This window comes from Syngnathus acus, chromosome 16 (assembly GCF_901709675.1).
Source record: "Syngnathus acus chromosome 16, fSynAcu1.2, whole genome shotgun sequence".
NCBI classification, from domain to species: Eukaryota; Metazoa; Chordata; class Actinopteri; order Syngnathiformes; family Syngnathidae; genus Syngnathus; species Syngnathus acus.
The window spans coordinates 11,779,002-11,795,861 of record NC_051101.1 but is presented as its reverse complement, the minus strand read 5'-3'; the positions used below and the strand labels follow the sequence as shown (position 1 = coordinate 11,795,861).

The window sequence follows — 16,860 nt, the reverse complement described above, 5'->3', positions numbered from 1 at the left end:
ACTCCTGAGCCAAACCTCCTTCTGTCACATCCCCACAAGCTTCACCTTTTTTGATTTTGAGAAAAAAGCCAGAATGAAGATTTTGGATAAACTAGCAACAAGTCCTCACTTTGAAGGCGCGAAATTTCTTAGCATTCAGTGACTCACTCAAGTCACCTGACTCAGAATGACGCACGTTCACTATTAAGTGATCTAATCTGAGTCTCCTCACCTGTTTTGCGTTTTTACACCTCTCAAGTGCTGCGTGCGCGGCCCCGACGAGGCGTGCGCGTGATGGGCTCCCTCATTTGGACCCCGGCCACGCTACCTGCTTGGAAAACCACTTTTTTACTTTTAAACATTTTCTCAGCCGTCGTGAGCAAAAGACACGCAGTGTACTGGAACTCCACTAACAGCAGGTAACGAAAATTTCAGCTTTTCTTTTTTTGTTGTTATTTATAAGTTTTATTCGTTTTGCACAATATTGCATTTAAGGTGCAAATATCCGTCTCGTCTGCTCTGCACAAGCCTGGCTGGTCTGAGCTTGCACTGTTGCTCAATAGATAGCCAAGTAAATGAGTCAGTAGAAGGAATCGCTGCCATGCAACACACCTATGACTCACCTGTAATAATAAATTCCTCCTGACTCGAGTAGCTTTGCCCTGGAATGTGTTTTGATTTTTTTTTTTATCAACTGTGAGCACAAATGAAAAGTGGAGGTTGTGACCGTGCGTGTGTGGACTTAGGGCTTGGCTCACCTGCTGATCCAGGTGGTCCTTGCAAAGATAATTGTAGGGTGCAAGTAGGGGGACCTGCAGGCGAAGGTTGGGCTGCACTTGAAATAACATTGAGCCCTCATTGCATATGTAGAACAGTCCAATTTGGCAGTCCATAGTGTTGTGTGTGAGTACAAGTGGATGTTTATTTCTGAATCGTAGGGTGTGTACACTTTTGCAACCACAGTTTATTTGCAATTCATCTACAAATATGAATACATCACAAAAGGCGTAAGACAATCGAGTATTTGCCCCTCAATTATTTACTGTTCTGGTTCATCGGTTACCATGACCCCCCCCTCTACGTCGCCCCCCTCCACAAAAAAAAACTTGGCCTCTCGTGATGTTTTGGTTGAAAGTTCAGTCAGTTTGAATGGTGTGCTTCCGTTGCGGTGGAGTTTAGTGTAATTGGCAGCGATGCGGCATTGTGATGCTTAAGGACCTCTTTGTAAGCATGTGGTTCCGACATGAATGGTCAGAATTTTTTGGCAGGCGGACAAGGCCGCACAATCACAGTGCCATCATCGGCGCCATGCAGAAGGCCAACGATCCCCGTGGTGCTGGTGGCTCATTCCCAGTGACCCTTCTCTCTCCCTCTCCCCGTCCCCCGAGTTAAAAGCAGGGTCCGCCATCGCTCTCCTCTTCCTGTCTTCACTCTTCATTACCGTCCTATTTACACCCCCTCTTCACCCGCCTCCTCTACGCCATTTTCATCCTTCACAACTCCCTCCTGGCCATTGATGGATGTATGAGCTGTGATTAGTTGAGCTTCAATCATTTTTTCCCCATATCCTATTTTCAATAAACTGCCCGCCAAGCCCAGGCTGGTCTCGGTCCTGCTGAGGGAAAAGTCCGGGTCCGCTTCATCATGAGCGTCAGGGAACCATAGAGGGAACATTAGGCCACTAACTGACCCTACTGGTGCTTCTCATTTCCCAATACGATTTTTATATTGTATGCTATTGAATGTACAAAGTGTATTTTAAAGGAAAAGCCAAGTGAAAAAATGTCTTCATGATATGTTGTATGCGTCCAAATACGTTTTGCGATTGTGGAATATGAATCAAGCAGACAAATCTGTTTTATCTCGCTTGGAGGCGGCATATGCATGGATCCCTCAGTCAAAAGGTGGTGAAAAGTTTAGGCTAACTTTATTATCGCTAACGTTTATGGTACGCAAATAGAAGTAATTCAGGCGTTTAATCAAAATAAGTTGTTTTGTTAATTGTAGATGTATTTTTTGGTTACAATTCACTAGCATCTCGTTGGTCTTCTTCAGACAACAAACTGCTGTCGTTGAAAACGAACCAACAGCTCCCCTGGTGGTTGCAGCCGAGTACTGCACCCCTGTCCATTAGTTCAATCAACAATCCATTCCGTATGAAAATTATTAAGCGATTTATCGTTAATATCCAACACCACAATTTTACTATGCAAGTTCAAGTTTGTTTAATTATTTACTTGGATTTCATGAGTAAAAATAGTAGTATAAAAGTAATTAGTTCACCACAGAGTGCATTTTAGTGGCGAATATGCATTCTATAACGCTCAGCCTAGAAGCAACAATTAAAAAAAGATGCTTTACACACTTAATATTGAAGGCACTTTTGTAGCCCACGAGCCACTGCAGTCTCTTTAAACACGTGATGGAAGACTTTGGCCGTCACCTTTCCGTCACTGTCCGGATTTATGATTTTAATGAAGCACGGCCAGCCAAGCGAAGATGCTTTAAAGTGACGCACGTTGGAGGGGGGGGGCGGTTAACCCCCCTCCCTGATTGAAAAATTGGAGCTGGGAAACAGCGAGACTCAGCGCGGGCCTCTTTCTTTTTTACGATTTAATGAACGAGGTTTACGAGCGTTGTCGATTTTATAGCCGCCTTTTCTCTCACGCTGATTGTTCCTTTATTAGAAGAGAGATTATTTTCAGACTTCCCGGAGCAGTTAAAGGTTAGTATAATATTACAAGCGAGCTGTTATGGAAGCGCTCCGTGGCGGTTGTTGGTTCAAACAAGGTGATGAACAAATTCGGCTCCCCTTGACTAACTTCCGTGTCACCCCAAACGCTTTCGGTCTTCAAATCCCATCCCTGCCCGCGTTCTGGTCGTAAAGCGTCGGATCAGCAGCTTCCTAATTGGAGACAAAAGTGTTTTATCATCTCTTCCGAGGGATCCCGCACAGCCTTACGCCTCATTTTCCCCTTTCCCTCGTCTCCCTGTCATGACAACAAACTTTGGGCCAATCCGGCGTATAGCGGACGAGGCTGCTCCTGGTTCTTTATCGAAAGCACGACTCATTAGCTTTTGGGTTTCTAATTTAATGTGTCAATGCATGCTTCATTTGCCTTTCCTGTGTGAGTGGGTCGCTTGAAATACCAAACGAAATCACATCCTGCACGTGCAAACAAGGGCGCTGCGTATTATCAGGTGAGATGGTTGACCTTTTTTTCCCCCTGAGAGATTTTATAAACATTAAATACACCTGATCGGTCTAATGTGATCCAATGTTATCATTGCACGGATTTATTTATATAGTACAGTTGAAAGATAATAAAAGTTGACACCAAATTAGTCGACAGGTCACGATAAGTGAAATCATCATTAAAAACATATTAGAACGCATTAAGGAAATGGACAGGGTTTTTTTTTTTTTTTTTTGGCTTACAACATGAGTGGGATCAAATATTACAAAGGCTTCTTGATTAGTATGATGGCGTGCAGATTAACTATAACTACAAAAATACATGAAATTGGCAAATTATCTTTCTGATAGTCAGGTAAAATTGTATTTTAGATTTATATTTAATAATAAATATTAAAAAAAATCAATCCTGTGTTGGATACCATTAGATCCTTTACTTTACATGCTTCTATATTAAAATCAAGCCCAAGATAAATCACTTCATATCGTATTTTCTTAGCATTTGTGACCTAAAACCTGCGTGACTCAAAAGGAAAACCGGAAATGGGGTTGCATAAGTGTGCACACCCTCATAGCTGGAATTTGCCTGCGCTCCGAATTCAAATCACATTTAGAATCATGTTAAATAGGTGTCAGCATACACTTGCTGTCATTTAAAGTATTTCTGGTTTTAAAAATGTGATGTTCTAGTAGGCTTTTCCTGACATTTATTTACATCCAAGCAAAAGCCTGCAGGTTTACTGCACTATAATTACCATTTGGAACTGTTCCTAATTTTCTCCACTCATTTTTATTTTTTTTTCCCCCCCAAAGAAGTGGCCTAGTTATGGTGTAAAAAACAAAATCATGATTTTATTATTTTATCTCACAAAAACCTGGCATTTGAACAGGGGTGTGTTGACTTTTCATATCCACTGTACTTTTTCTTTACCCACGGCTGTGCCTGCTCGCTCCGCCTCCGGTCGTATGTGTGCATGCAAATGAGTTTTGTTTTTTTTCAAATTATTATTCTACGATTGCGTCACAGGCTCTGTGAGTGCGTACGAGTGTAAATGGTGATAAATGATTAACACAGAACCTGGCTGAACTATAATCAAGATAGCTACAGTCAGGTAATTAGCACTTTTTTCCCTGTCCCTCCACACACACACACACACACACACACACATGCTCTTGTCTCAGCTCGCGTGTCATGGAGTCGCATCAAGGTCTGCATCCGTGCCTGATTGTCTGGCCGCTGAGCTCCGTCCCCGAGCCGAGGCAGCGTGATGGTGTGGCTTATCTGTCGTTGGTAAATGTGCTTTGTGTGTTTGCGGTCGGCGTACACTCAGTGTGTTATCCGCGCTGACGCACTGTGGGTGGCTTTGCTTTTGGGGAAAACAAAAGATGAGATGTGATTGTAGTGGTTGTGTCGCATTGTCGTCTGCAAATTGAGGCCACTTCTGCATGTGACCCACCGGACTACAGATGCGAGTGTGATTACAGCTTGGAATGAAGGCAAACTTGTTCTTGTTGTTGTTTTTTTAGGGGGTTTTTGTGGCTTACCTCCAACAGGGAAGCTTGGTGGATGATGAGGAAGGCCGCATTTTGTTGCTGGTCCGGATTAAGGTGCAAATAGATTTTTACTTTTGTTGCAGAATTGAAAACACACTGGAATGAATCAGGGTGACCATATTTTGGTTATGAAGACCAAATTAATTGTAGTAATCATAATGATCATTGGGCCAGTTCTTTTTTTTTTTTTTTCTTCAGACAGATCTCAGTATGCAATTCTTGAGCTGTAAACAGTACCGATACTGGGTACCGATACTACCTGTACTTTTGATCGATATTTCCCCCAAAAAACAATGACAGATAATTTCTGATTTTTATATCCCAATCTAGCAATTTCCCTTAAAATTGTGTGAATTTAATGACAATTTTCAATTTTTATTTCTAATTACCAGTTCCTGATTTTAAAACCCTCACAAGAGTGCCGATTTCTTGAAATAAGGCTCCGATACGATACCTGGCATCAGTACCCGTCCATCCCTTATAATAATACAAATTATTATGACTGTGCAGGAAATCCGGACTTGAACCGAAGTGCATGTCATTGAAGAATACATGTTGAGTCTATAAAATCAGTTGTGTTAAAAACTGTCCCGGGAAAAAGGATGTTTGCACCCCATAGTACAAGTTGGTACTAATCTTTGGCCTTGGTAGAGGTCCTGAACTCGACTGATACTAATCTTCAGACTCATCACAGAGTGTGATAGTGATACTGGATTAGAGTAGATGGAAATAAACAAACTTTGCCTTTCTGCCAATGTTGTGGAGATCAACCCACAGCTAGGTCATTGTCTTGTTTCAGCTCGTTAAGGTGTGACTGGAGAATTAAAAGGAGGAGACACTTGGCGAGGTTTTGATACTCTGGCCTGCAGATTGCGCAACGAGGTCTCGCACTGCCAATTTCTTGTGCTTTTTTTTTTTCTCACTGTCTACTCCAACAAATGATTCCAATTGGCTGGAAAGCAGCTTTAGTATTCAGATTGCATTGAGCAAATATTTGCTGAAAAAGATGGGTTGAAAAGGCTAGTTTGCTTAAGTACATCCCAGTTTCTGTTAAGCTTGCTGAAAAATCGTTTTAGAAGTGCTTTCCGATTCCAAATCACACAGTAGGAGTAAAAAAAATCAAAGCTAATGAATCAAAATGACCATACGTCGCTTTCTTGTTGCTATCGGTGTTAGTGAAGTGGCGCTAACGCGGAAAGCTAATGCTAAATGCTAATTCATCCGTTTGCCCTTTTGTTCGCTGATCCTGCACATGACTCTTTGGCACAAAATGGCCGCGGCATTGTTTGTAGGCGACGGGGCGGGAGGTTGTGGTTTGTGACTATTCATTCGCCGCCATTGCTCAACGTGTCACACATATTCCTTTCCGACGAACCCCAGCGCAATTAGGATTTGGCGCGAGGATACGGAAAGTCAATCAAGTGTAGCTCGGTTGTAACGCGGCACTGTGTTGAGCCACCGAGGATGTGAGGGGGGGGCGGATTTCACTCCGTCACGCTCGCGCCTCGTTGGCCGGGCTCAGAGGTCCTGTCGGGAGACGACCCAAGACTTTCCGAGACAGAAATTAAATTAGTATCGACCCGGGCGCGACACACGAGTGCAGCAGGAACCAGAATGATTTTACCACACCGAGACGTGTTTGCCATCGTGCCCGAATTAAAGCGGAACGATAGAAAAATTGAAAATTAATTTCAATATTTAATTGCGCTATTCTGCCATATGGGAGTAACAATTTTGCTCTTTTTAAATTCACATTTCCATGACTTTATATTACATTTATATTTTTGGCAATGGCATTTTTTACATTTTAAAATCCGTGTGGCAGAAATGCATGTTTGAGACACAGCAAACTTTACCGAGTAAACTCAAATATTTAGGACTCATTATAAATCATGCTTTTGACCGATAATCCTGGGTCATGTGATCTCATCAATTGTCAAATTTTCTCATCTCAACGCCTCACACGCATGAGTACACACACATGTGAGTAAAACCATCCGCGGCGGGGGATGGCGAATGCGTTAAGGAAAGGACGGTAGGGAAGGAGTCAACAGATTTTATGTCCCCAAAGAGCTCCAGAGGGCCCCTGGGGGGGGGGACGTGGTGATGAGGTGAGAGCCAAAGAGGCAAGAAAGGATGTCAGCCGCCATTATTATCACTGTCAGCAACGGGCGTGGGGAGCGAACACACACACAATCCTCATCTAAAGGTGTGGCATCAAGATGCACGTAGCCAATGGTGGCATTGTCCTGTTTACACGCACACACACTCCGACAATGGAGGGCAGTCCGAATGTCTGTGATTCTTTTTTCATTTTTTTTTTAAAGTGAGCACACCAGTCGTAACTCCTCTTTTTGTAATTGACAGTGTTTCAAGCAGCAATGTTTTTTTTTAAGCCTCGCCCCAACTCGGCAGCGGAAGAACTCATGAATCTCATTGCTCCTCTATTCAACTGGAAATGGAACTCCTTGTGCTTCCAAAAGTACAAACGCAGATTGAGCGTGTGAATTAAAAAGTGCGTGTTGTACTGAAAATACATCCAGCGACAAGAAACACAAATCCCATTTCACTCGGAGCAAGATCTTTGAACACGTTTTTTTTCTTCTTCTAAATTTTTCAACGTACATTGTGATCCTTCTGTGTGTTAATCTTGTAATTTTGGGTCATCATGGTTCATTACTTAAAGAAGCAGCCAGTCAGTCATCTTTAATCCCAAATTAATCACATAATCCCGATCCAGCCCTACGTGAGGCGGGTGTCTGCATGGCTCCCCTTGACCCTGGCCCGCCGCTTCCTTCCTCAATGCTCCCCCTCCCATTGTGTCGCAAGCCTCCGCCAGGCCTTTCCGAAATGCTCAGGGGCAGAGAAAGGCATCTGGTTGGAGCGACAAAATGTTGTACTCGACCTGAAATTTCTGCAGGTGTATTGTTTTGAAATGAGGTGAAAGGCATGTCTATTGTTGCCATGGTGACACGGGAGCACCTATTTTCGAGGTCCCACTAGCCAGGACCCCTCATGTTGACCAGATGAGACCATCTTCTGTTGTGAAAATGCACTGTTTTTGTTATTTAGCCTTTGCCATGCCTTTATTAGGTCGCTGATCATGTGTAAAGTGCCGAAAATCGTACTGATTTTCAAGGAAGCAGATGTTGTAAGATTTTTATTTTTTGGTCTTGGAATGAAAATGGTTTTAGAAAGCATTTTATATTTATCATAAATCACAGATTGTTTTTGGATTTTTTTCTGTAAACTAATTTTCCCTCCGTATCGTTTTTATTGAATATATATATTTGGTAATCTATTTTTTAAATTCTAAAATTTACCAAAATTATGACAAATTAATCAGACTTTGCCAGCACAGTGACACACTGTAAAAATCTGTTCAGTTCCTGCTTGTATGCAAAATGCGACAAAGTTTCCAAGGAATCTCTGGCCTTTTATAAAGCAAGAAATTGCATAAAATATATATTTAACTTGTCATAAAGGAAAAGTATATAATGCCCATTCAACTTTGTAATAAAGAGAATAATGATGGTTAAAATGACGATTAAAAATTGAAATCAATAAATATAAATATTTGATAAAATACAAGCTAAAATATATCAATTATGAATCATATGAAAAATGCAAAAACAATTTGTTACTGTCTAGCATGAAATGTACTGTAGCTGCGTCTCGTGGAGTCGTGGGAGCGAGGTGGGCAGCTGTGCGTGACTAGAACAGGACAAAGCCGAGTGCCCCGAGGGGGCTATCCGGGCGACCTTCCGCACCCGGAATGTGCGGCCCGCTATGACGCCTAAGAGTTGTGACGGAGAAAGATGGAGACGCGGATAGAAGCGTGCAACGGCTGCGAGGGAGGGAGGGAGGGAGGAAGGCAAGGCTGAGGGCCAGTTTGGGCTCTTGGGATTCCAGAGCAGTGACCGTGAAAGTGCTTAGATAAACACAGAAGAGGAGGGGGGAGTGGAAGAGGCAATGGAGAGAAGCGAGAAGGTGAAGTAACGTCTCGAAAAGTGACGGCTGAGGGAACCGTGTTGCGAGTTACTAAAGTAGAACTGCTGTGGCGTAGTCAAGCAAATCTGTAATAATTACATTCTGCTTCTATCGTAACCATTGCGATGCATTTTAAACCAGATGCTGACTTTGCAATCATTTGCGATGAAATTAAATCATGTGTTTCATTCAAAATGGTAATATTATGTACATCCATATCATTCCAAATCTGCAAAAAAAAAACTACTGAAGGGAATATATTGAAAAGCAATGTCTGCCATCTAGTGGTGATTAGTGATATTACAACTTAAAGTCAACCCTTGTGTGCTAAACACAGAAAAAGAGAATTCTTCTTGGTTTGCTTTGCCTTCCAATTCAACTGGATTGTCCTACTTTGGAATGCCACAATTGCTTTGGAGCAAATGACTCAAAAGGAATGCAGAGGGAGGAGAATCACATTTGACTTTGAATTGGTAGTTGCACGAAAGTTAAAAATATTGCAGAAAAGCATTCAAGACAAGTCAGAGGAACTGGAATGTGTCCAAGTGTTATTTTATTGACTCACGTGCCCAATGGTCTCCCCCTGCATCTTCTCCTTGCCTGAGTGTAAATAATTCAGAGCGGTTGCTTCTATTAGGACGCATTTTCTCGACATGTCTGGACCGGCCGACGGCTGCCCGTCCTCTCATTGGGAATCTCTCGACTCGAGTGAAATCACAAAGTATTTTTCTTCAATCGGCCTTTATTGATTGCTGACAGGGGGCTCTGTTGTTACCAAAAAGTCTGAAATGGGCCAATGATAAGTTTGTTGATGGATGTTTTGGCTCAGCTGGAAAGCGGCTAGGTGTTTGCATAGTCCACGTGGAATTTGAGGAATTTGAGCGCATGCGGTGTGGAAACGTGTTTCGGCATATTGCCTCGTCTTTTTTAGTTCTTGGTGGGGGTCGAGCTGCACTTACTTCAGTCTTATGATGTTTGTATATTTTTAATTTTTTTAATTTTATGTGTTGCATTGACGTAGCCTCGCTTTTGTCTCCAGTTGCCGGTTTGTGACTTGTTACTACGACAAAAAGTGGAACAGGAAGGATGTGTCGGTGCTTCGACCTTCGAGTCCTGCAGATGAAAACAAAAATGCGGCGCGAGAAGGTCTCGTTGTCTGTTATCGGACGTGTGACCTACTTAGTGGAATTCTCAGACGAGTCAAAATTTCGAGCCATTGGTCGTGTCCTTTTTCACCGTGTTTAGTGTTTATGCTAAAATGCTAACGTGCTTAACTTCCGATTAGCCACTGTATATTTTAACTTTGCTTCACTCTCCATATAATAGTTTCTTCTTGTCCTTTCTTTTATTTTTACCTGAACATATTTAAGCCTTGCTTGTGTTAACACTCGATTTGTTCCGACTTGTCTTCTATGACTTTTTCTTTCGTTTCTACAACGTGTGCTTATTACTTTGAGCTTTGGGCTTTCTGGCGGTTGCTTGTGAGAAGGCAAAGATGGAAGACGAGTAAGGTGTATGGGCGGGGTTTTGTTTCGGGCCCCCCATCCCGGCTCTCGATTGGCTGTCGTCCTGGTAACGGCACATCTGACCTTATTTAACCCTCCTGCTTGTCCACAGCTCCAACACTTCCCGCTTTCTCTCGAACTTTGTTTATTTGTTTGTTGGATTGGAAGTGAAATAAAGCAGCAGTTATTGCTGGCCCGGGGTCACGTGGACTCACAATGCTCTGGTCAAACTGTGAAAATTGAAACAATTGAAAGACTGCCAGCCTATTTACATCACAGAGTGGGTACAATCTTTTTGGAGGGGGGGGAAAAAAGCTGGAAAAGTGAGATTAGGCCTGACCATACGCACACACACAGATAGTGAGAGTGGCTCTTGTGGTTTGCGGACACCTGTAGCCGTATCAAAATGCTCCTGATGGGTTGGTTTTGATACTGATGGCAAGCAGAAATATGACATTTTCCTCACTTGTGATATGCTGCTGAGTCGCACAGAATGAACAACAAGCAGAAAATAAGATCTTCTCCAAGGCTTGAAATAGACGTAGTGAGTGCCACGGCATCATATTCCGTACAACAAAGACGTTATGTGTGCCGGTTGATTTACCAAAAGACATGGTAGTGCTGCATTCAAGGCTGGGGGAAAGTAGGAAAAAGCATGTTTTGTTCCAGTTAAAATGAAAAAAAAAAACAGCAATCGGTGTGAAACGAAAGAGAAATATAATGAGTTGTCACTGTTTGCTTATTAGACTTGATGATGATGATTTATTAGAAATGATGATGATTATGATTAGACTTGATTATAACAAGGGGGTGTAAACTTTTGTGCTGATGGGCCACACAATATTTATTTTAAAAACAGAGCTAAGGCTGGATAAATATTTTTAAAAAAAAAAGTTTTTGTATTACAATAAATTCCAATTAGACAATTGTTAAATAAGATCAATTCATTTTAATTATTTAATTTAAAAAAAAAAAATGCTCAGTTGGCCTGTTTGAAAAACTAACTGGGCCCACAAGTGGCTCGCAGCCTCCACTTTGCCTACCCTCGCTCCAATACTCTCTCCTTGGCCATTGTTTGTTCCAGCTTTGTGAACTGTGACCTTCAACTTGGAGCAGCGCTCTCGTTGCACTTTCCCAATCGGATGACTGGTACTTCCGACATTTTTGGATTCCAGGAACGCGGCATAAACACACTTCCCGTCAACCTTGATGGGAAAAGTCGCGTCGGGATAAAAAACAGGAAAGACTTTGTGATTGTGTCATTGTCTCACTGGGTCAAGCTAAGAATCTTATGAAGGCGTGCATGTTGGGAGCGGGCGGGGCTTACGCCGAGAGATTTTTCGTCCAGCTTTGCAGGAGGTTGAACAACGGGGGGTCCGCAGATGGTCCGAGGCGGGGGGTGAGTTCCTTGTTTGTGCGCGTGGTTGGGCGTAAGCACCAGGTTAGACACAACACTGGTGTTTGGGCTCGGCGAAGGCTCAGAGTGGGGGTGATAAGAGGGGAGGCGGGGTTGACCTGATTCTACTCCCATTTACGAATGTACAGAAACACTGCAAAGGAAATCGAGCGGGATACTTCTCAGATTCTGCAGCAGTTGTTATTCCCATAAAGGAAATCCTGTTGAGCATACTGGAAAGCAGGATTCCCGACGTTGAATTTGTTTTTCCCCTACCGAGAGGCCCGAGTAATGAACGAAATTAGTATAAAACCAAAATTTTTGGGTGGCTATCAAAACCCAGCAGCATTTTTTGTGGTTCTAACATTTCCGCTTTGTTTGGGGGGGTGGGGGGGCGTGATGTGTGTCACGACGTTGGAGAAAACAAGTTTGATGTGATTTGGTGGCAACGCCCCGCTTAATCACAGTAGGGATTGTGTCGTATGAAATTGTAGATCGCTTGAAGGCTCGCCACCTGCTTAATCCCTTCACTTTGTTTTGAGCCTCCTGCGGATGAATGGCGAAGACCCGCTTCAGTTTCTGGCTTAGCTAAAAATGCTACGATAGTTAGCTTTGACCTTGATGCCTTCCAAAATCTCCGGGGAGAATTCCCGAGTTAATTGACTCTTAATTTGATTGTCCCAAAAAAAAAAAAAAAATGCTGTCTTTCTATCTGAAGACTTTATTATGTTTAAATTTGTTCAAAGTTCCCAAGGTCACTTCACATCTCACTAATGAAGGGTTTAGATGTTGAGAAATTGCTAACAGGAGGGAGCCGGTAATTCACGACGAGTTCATTCCAATCAGTCCTAAAATGATTAGAACAAGGAATGGTTATAATAATTTATTTGATTTGATCGCAACGGAGTCAAAATGAAGTGTCGTGTCTCTTTTGTTTTGTTATCAGCCACAAAACTACTCCACAAAATGAGAAATTTGCTCCTCAAATCAAGTCACAAAGTGGATTTCTCTTTGTTTACTGAATGTCAGCTTGGGGGGGGTCAAAACCATATTGAATATTTATTTTTTTCTCATCTCAAGGCATCACTGTCGTCATGCTAGCCAGTTGCTAGCATAATATATTGCAGTAACTCGCGTCCACCATCGCATACTTTTGAAGCGATGCCTCAGTGACCACAAGGAGCCTCGAGTTTAGTCAGTCCCTCCACCCCCTCCCGCTGTGTTTGACCACGGCGCCACCGAGTCTCCACACGAGCTTTAACTTTAGCACATAAGCACGAAAAGCGGCCTCTGCTTGGGGATTCGCACTTTTTCACTGCTGAATATTTTTAGCCCGCAGTCGGCCGATGTTCGGCATGCGTGAATGAGGATGATGCGGTCTGTTCTGTATTCCTGACGCCATGTTGTGGGATTGTTGCGCCTTTAATTATTCCCTCATATTAAAGGATCAAAGGTCTCGGGCACGGTGGAAGCGCCGCGCATCATTAGAATGGTGCGCGGCACGCTTAGCGTTAGCACCGCTGTGTGTACGCATAGTTAAACTAGCACACGACGGTGCTCCGATTGGCCTTTGAGAACAAAGTAGAATGAAGATATGTGCTTTGGCGCATTCTAGGTTAGGAGACACCACCAGAGGGATGGGAAGAAAAAAAAAAAAAAATGTTCTGAGCTGGTCAGTTTTGCAAATGTCAGTTTTGTCACAATTTCATTTAAACATCAAAACTGCCGGAAGCATGTTGAAGATGATGATCCGTCACGAAAGCACGCGTGTTTTCACCCATCTTGTGCTGTCACCACTGAGCCGAGTGTAATTAGGCCGGTCGCCAACCTAGCGGGCCCCGCCGAGGACGAGGGAAGAAAGATGGCTGACAGGTTGACATCAATACGCCATGTTGTTGCTATAATTGCTAGCATGCATTTTGAGTACACTGTTTTTTTTTTTTTTTTGACTATATAGCACAATATATTGAATTTTTAAGAATCAGTCGAATTTTTCTTGTATCTATAGGAGCAAAGCAGAGGAGCTCTCTGTGCTGTCCTTTCCTCAAGTACTCAAGTCGCCCCCCCCACATGCTTCTTGTTCCTCCTCGCTGACTCCCTGCGCCCCCTCTCTCCTCCGCTCTGTCACCCCTCTATAAAGGCTCCCACTGACAGACCTGACCCTTCACGAGCTGCATCCGGACCGTCTCTGTTTTCTTTCTTTTTTTTTTTCTTCTCCACCCTCGTGTTCTCCTTGCGAAGAGAAGACTAATTAAAGTCTTCCACATGGCTGTTCCGCCCTCTGTCTGATCGTCGGCACTCGTAGACCGTCTGTGGTCACTAATTAAAACGCTTAACTTTTTTGTTTTTTTTTGTTGTCATACCTGTTGGTTCATGCTCACTTTATTCTGCCTTCCTAATTAGAGGTTTTGGCATACGGCGAACATGTCTATGTCAAAAGTGAAGTCCAGAATTGCCTAGAGGTGTGAATGGAAGAGTGAATAGTTTTCAGTTTCTGTGCCCTGAGATTGACATGTGAATAAGTCCGAGGTCGGTTCCGATTTCGTTCATCCACAAACGGTATACAAAATAGATGGATGGGTGTTTTTTTTAATGCTTAGCAATGTTGCTAATCAAATGCAAATCAATTGATTTCCTGACACCGCTCTGTACCCGAGGACGCAATTTATCCAGGATGCAGAGTCTGAGAAGATTTTATTCCTAAATGGCCCGATGCTGCAGCTCACTTGGCAGCCGCCGACGTCATCGCCCGAGCGGAGTTGATCATTTTGCGGAACACCATTTTCACTCGGCTAAAAGTCTTGTTATCCATGTTTAACTTAAAATAAGTCCCCATGGCTCTCACTCAGAATGTATATATCAGACTGGTGAAGTGGTATCGGTGTTGTAGTATCGGAGTTTCTTTTTTTTTTTTTTTTTTTTACGAGTATGAGCACAAATGCACCAATGAGGTCAGGTTGCACGACTGAGTTTTTGGTATGTGGATTTATTTGTTTATTTATGTATTTATGCTATTTTATTTATTTATTTTGCAAGAATCAACAAGCACTCATCCCTCTCATTAGCTCTCGCCATGACTTTCCGTTTCTGTTTTTCACGCTCAACCTTTCTTATTCCTCTCTGACTTCCTTCAGCCTGGCCTCGGTCTCGGTCCGTATTAGATTATACACGGGCAACTCCTTAATATGCTGTAGCTGACAGGAAGGCAGGAATGGTTGCGCTGCATTATGCACCTCTTCTGTTCTAATGATACCGTCTTGTCCACGGGTTGTTATTGTGCCGAAAGCCAGTCAACCTCGACGGAAGGTGTGCTTGTGCATGTCAATCATATCTGCGTGTACACTCCCGTCTGCGCTTATCGCCATTGTACAGGTTGAAGCAAGCCCAACAGGTTTTACTTTTACTTTTTTTTTTGGTGTTGTTGCTCTTGAACTCCTCTCAGCACTCATGATTAGCACTGATGTGTTTAAGCGTCACTAGTAATTCTAAAATATTACCTTCTAACATGCTAGTGTCTCATTTGTGCTGGGAGGAAATAAAAAAATAAATCCATCACTGAGCCGGAGGTTTCAACATTTCACCAAGCATTTAGGAATCCCTGAATGCCCTTTATCTGCTTAATTGCTTTCTCTTTCCATTCAGTCTCCTATTACACTGTGTAAGTGTCTGAGAGAAGCCTCAGTCCATTGTGCCAGTTCTCAACCGACCTTTTTGCAGACTTGAGGGATCGTTCCACAATGCCAAAGCTCCAAAAAAAAAAAAAAAAAAACTCCCTATTGATTTTAAGTGATATGTGGCACAAGAGCGAGAAGGGACATTCTCGGCTGCGATTCAAATTGCTACATGTTTCTTTCCAGCGCTTGACCGCTCACAATTTCCAACTGGTCTCCCATCAGACTTTTAGGGATAATGGGCCGGTGCCAAAAGCAAGATCCGTATTGATTTTAAATTGCATGGGAGAATGATCCATAAGATATGGAGGGGGTAAGATTCAGATGGGCAGACATGATTTTGAAAATAAGAACTCTGTTGATTTCAAATGACATGTAATAAGTAGGTCAAATCATAGACATGCACTATGAGTGGCTTTTTGGTATTTGAGGCGGGCCTGAGCAGCTTGAGAAATTTAAAAAAGAAAGCCTGCTTAGGGCACTTAAATGAGGCAAGTAATGAATTGTGCCAAAAGCATCACAGTATAAGAAAAAAAATTAAGAATATCATTTTAACCGTGCTAAGCTAACTTTTGCTAGGTCTACTAATATTTTAAGTCGTCTAAGGCTCATTGTACCAAAAGTCACAAAAATATCCAAATTTTTGGCACTACTAAATTACTTCAACAAATGAATAGTTTTTAGGTCTTGTGATGCGAAAGGTGCAAAAATAAACCCTTTTTAGATAATGCTACTTTTTTTAAGGTTTAGCAATTAGCCTACGCATGAAACATGTCGCATTTGAAATAAAAAAATTCTAGAATTCCGTAGCCGTTGAGTAAATTTCCTTGATTGACTTTGGCGGTAAAATGATTTATTATTTTGAGTATTGTTTTCAGTTAATTAACTAATTGAGACCGAATTAAAAGTGAACCTAGCTAGCTAGCTTGCTCGTACCTTGCTGTTACTACCTCTCTCTTAGCAAATTATTGCTCATCATTTTGCATCAGTTATCCTTGAACTTGGTCAAGTTATAAATTGTAATATTAATAGTCTGGTTTTTATCTATCTTTTTTCCAGGTTAACGGCAGGCGAACTGTCCATCCAGGTGAACCTGAACGACTACCTGGACTTCTACTGCCCTTACTACCCCAGCAAGCAGACGCTGGGCCCCAAGCAGCCGGAGACGCTGGCCCTCTATCTAACAGAGGAGGCCACCTTCCAAGGCTGCGTGGAGACGCCGGCCGCCATCAAGCGGTGGGAATGCAACACCCCCTTCGCCCCGTTCGGCTCGGTGCGCTTCTCGGAGAAGATCCAAAGATTCACCCCGTTCTCGCTGGGGTTTGAGTTTCTGCCAGGGCGCCACTACTATTATAGCTGTGAGTACCATGCGTGTGTGACTGTGCGTGGGCGCCGATCCAAGACACATGAAGGCTTGCCATTGTTTAGAACCACTTTGAGGCTTGCTGATCCATTCACGGAAATATGCCATGCTTGGATAACCTGTAACGCTTATTACAGCCCATTAAGTTTCCCAGTTTGTTTTTAACTTGAGGAACTATTAACCCCTTTATGAAAGCTTTTCATAAC

General features: G+C 42.7%; 1 protein-coding gene across 3 annotated transcripts in view; it reads left to right on the top strand.

Annotated features, from left to right (window-relative positions):
- si:dkey-246i14.3 (ephrin-A4) overlaps window positions 1-16,860 on the top strand; it is a 31,659-nt gene continuing 14,799 nt past the window's right edge. For all 3 annotated transcript variants that reach the window (XM_037274632.1, XM_037274633.1, XM_037274631.1), the window contains exons 1-2: window positions 1-398; window positions 16,351-16,649. In XM_037274632.1, the coding sequence (XP_037130527.1) occupies window positions 274-398; window positions 16,351-16,649 (424 nt within the window). In that variant the 5' untranslated portion in view covers window positions 1-273. The remainder of the gene's footprint in view (window positions 399-16,350; window positions 16,650-16,860) is intronic.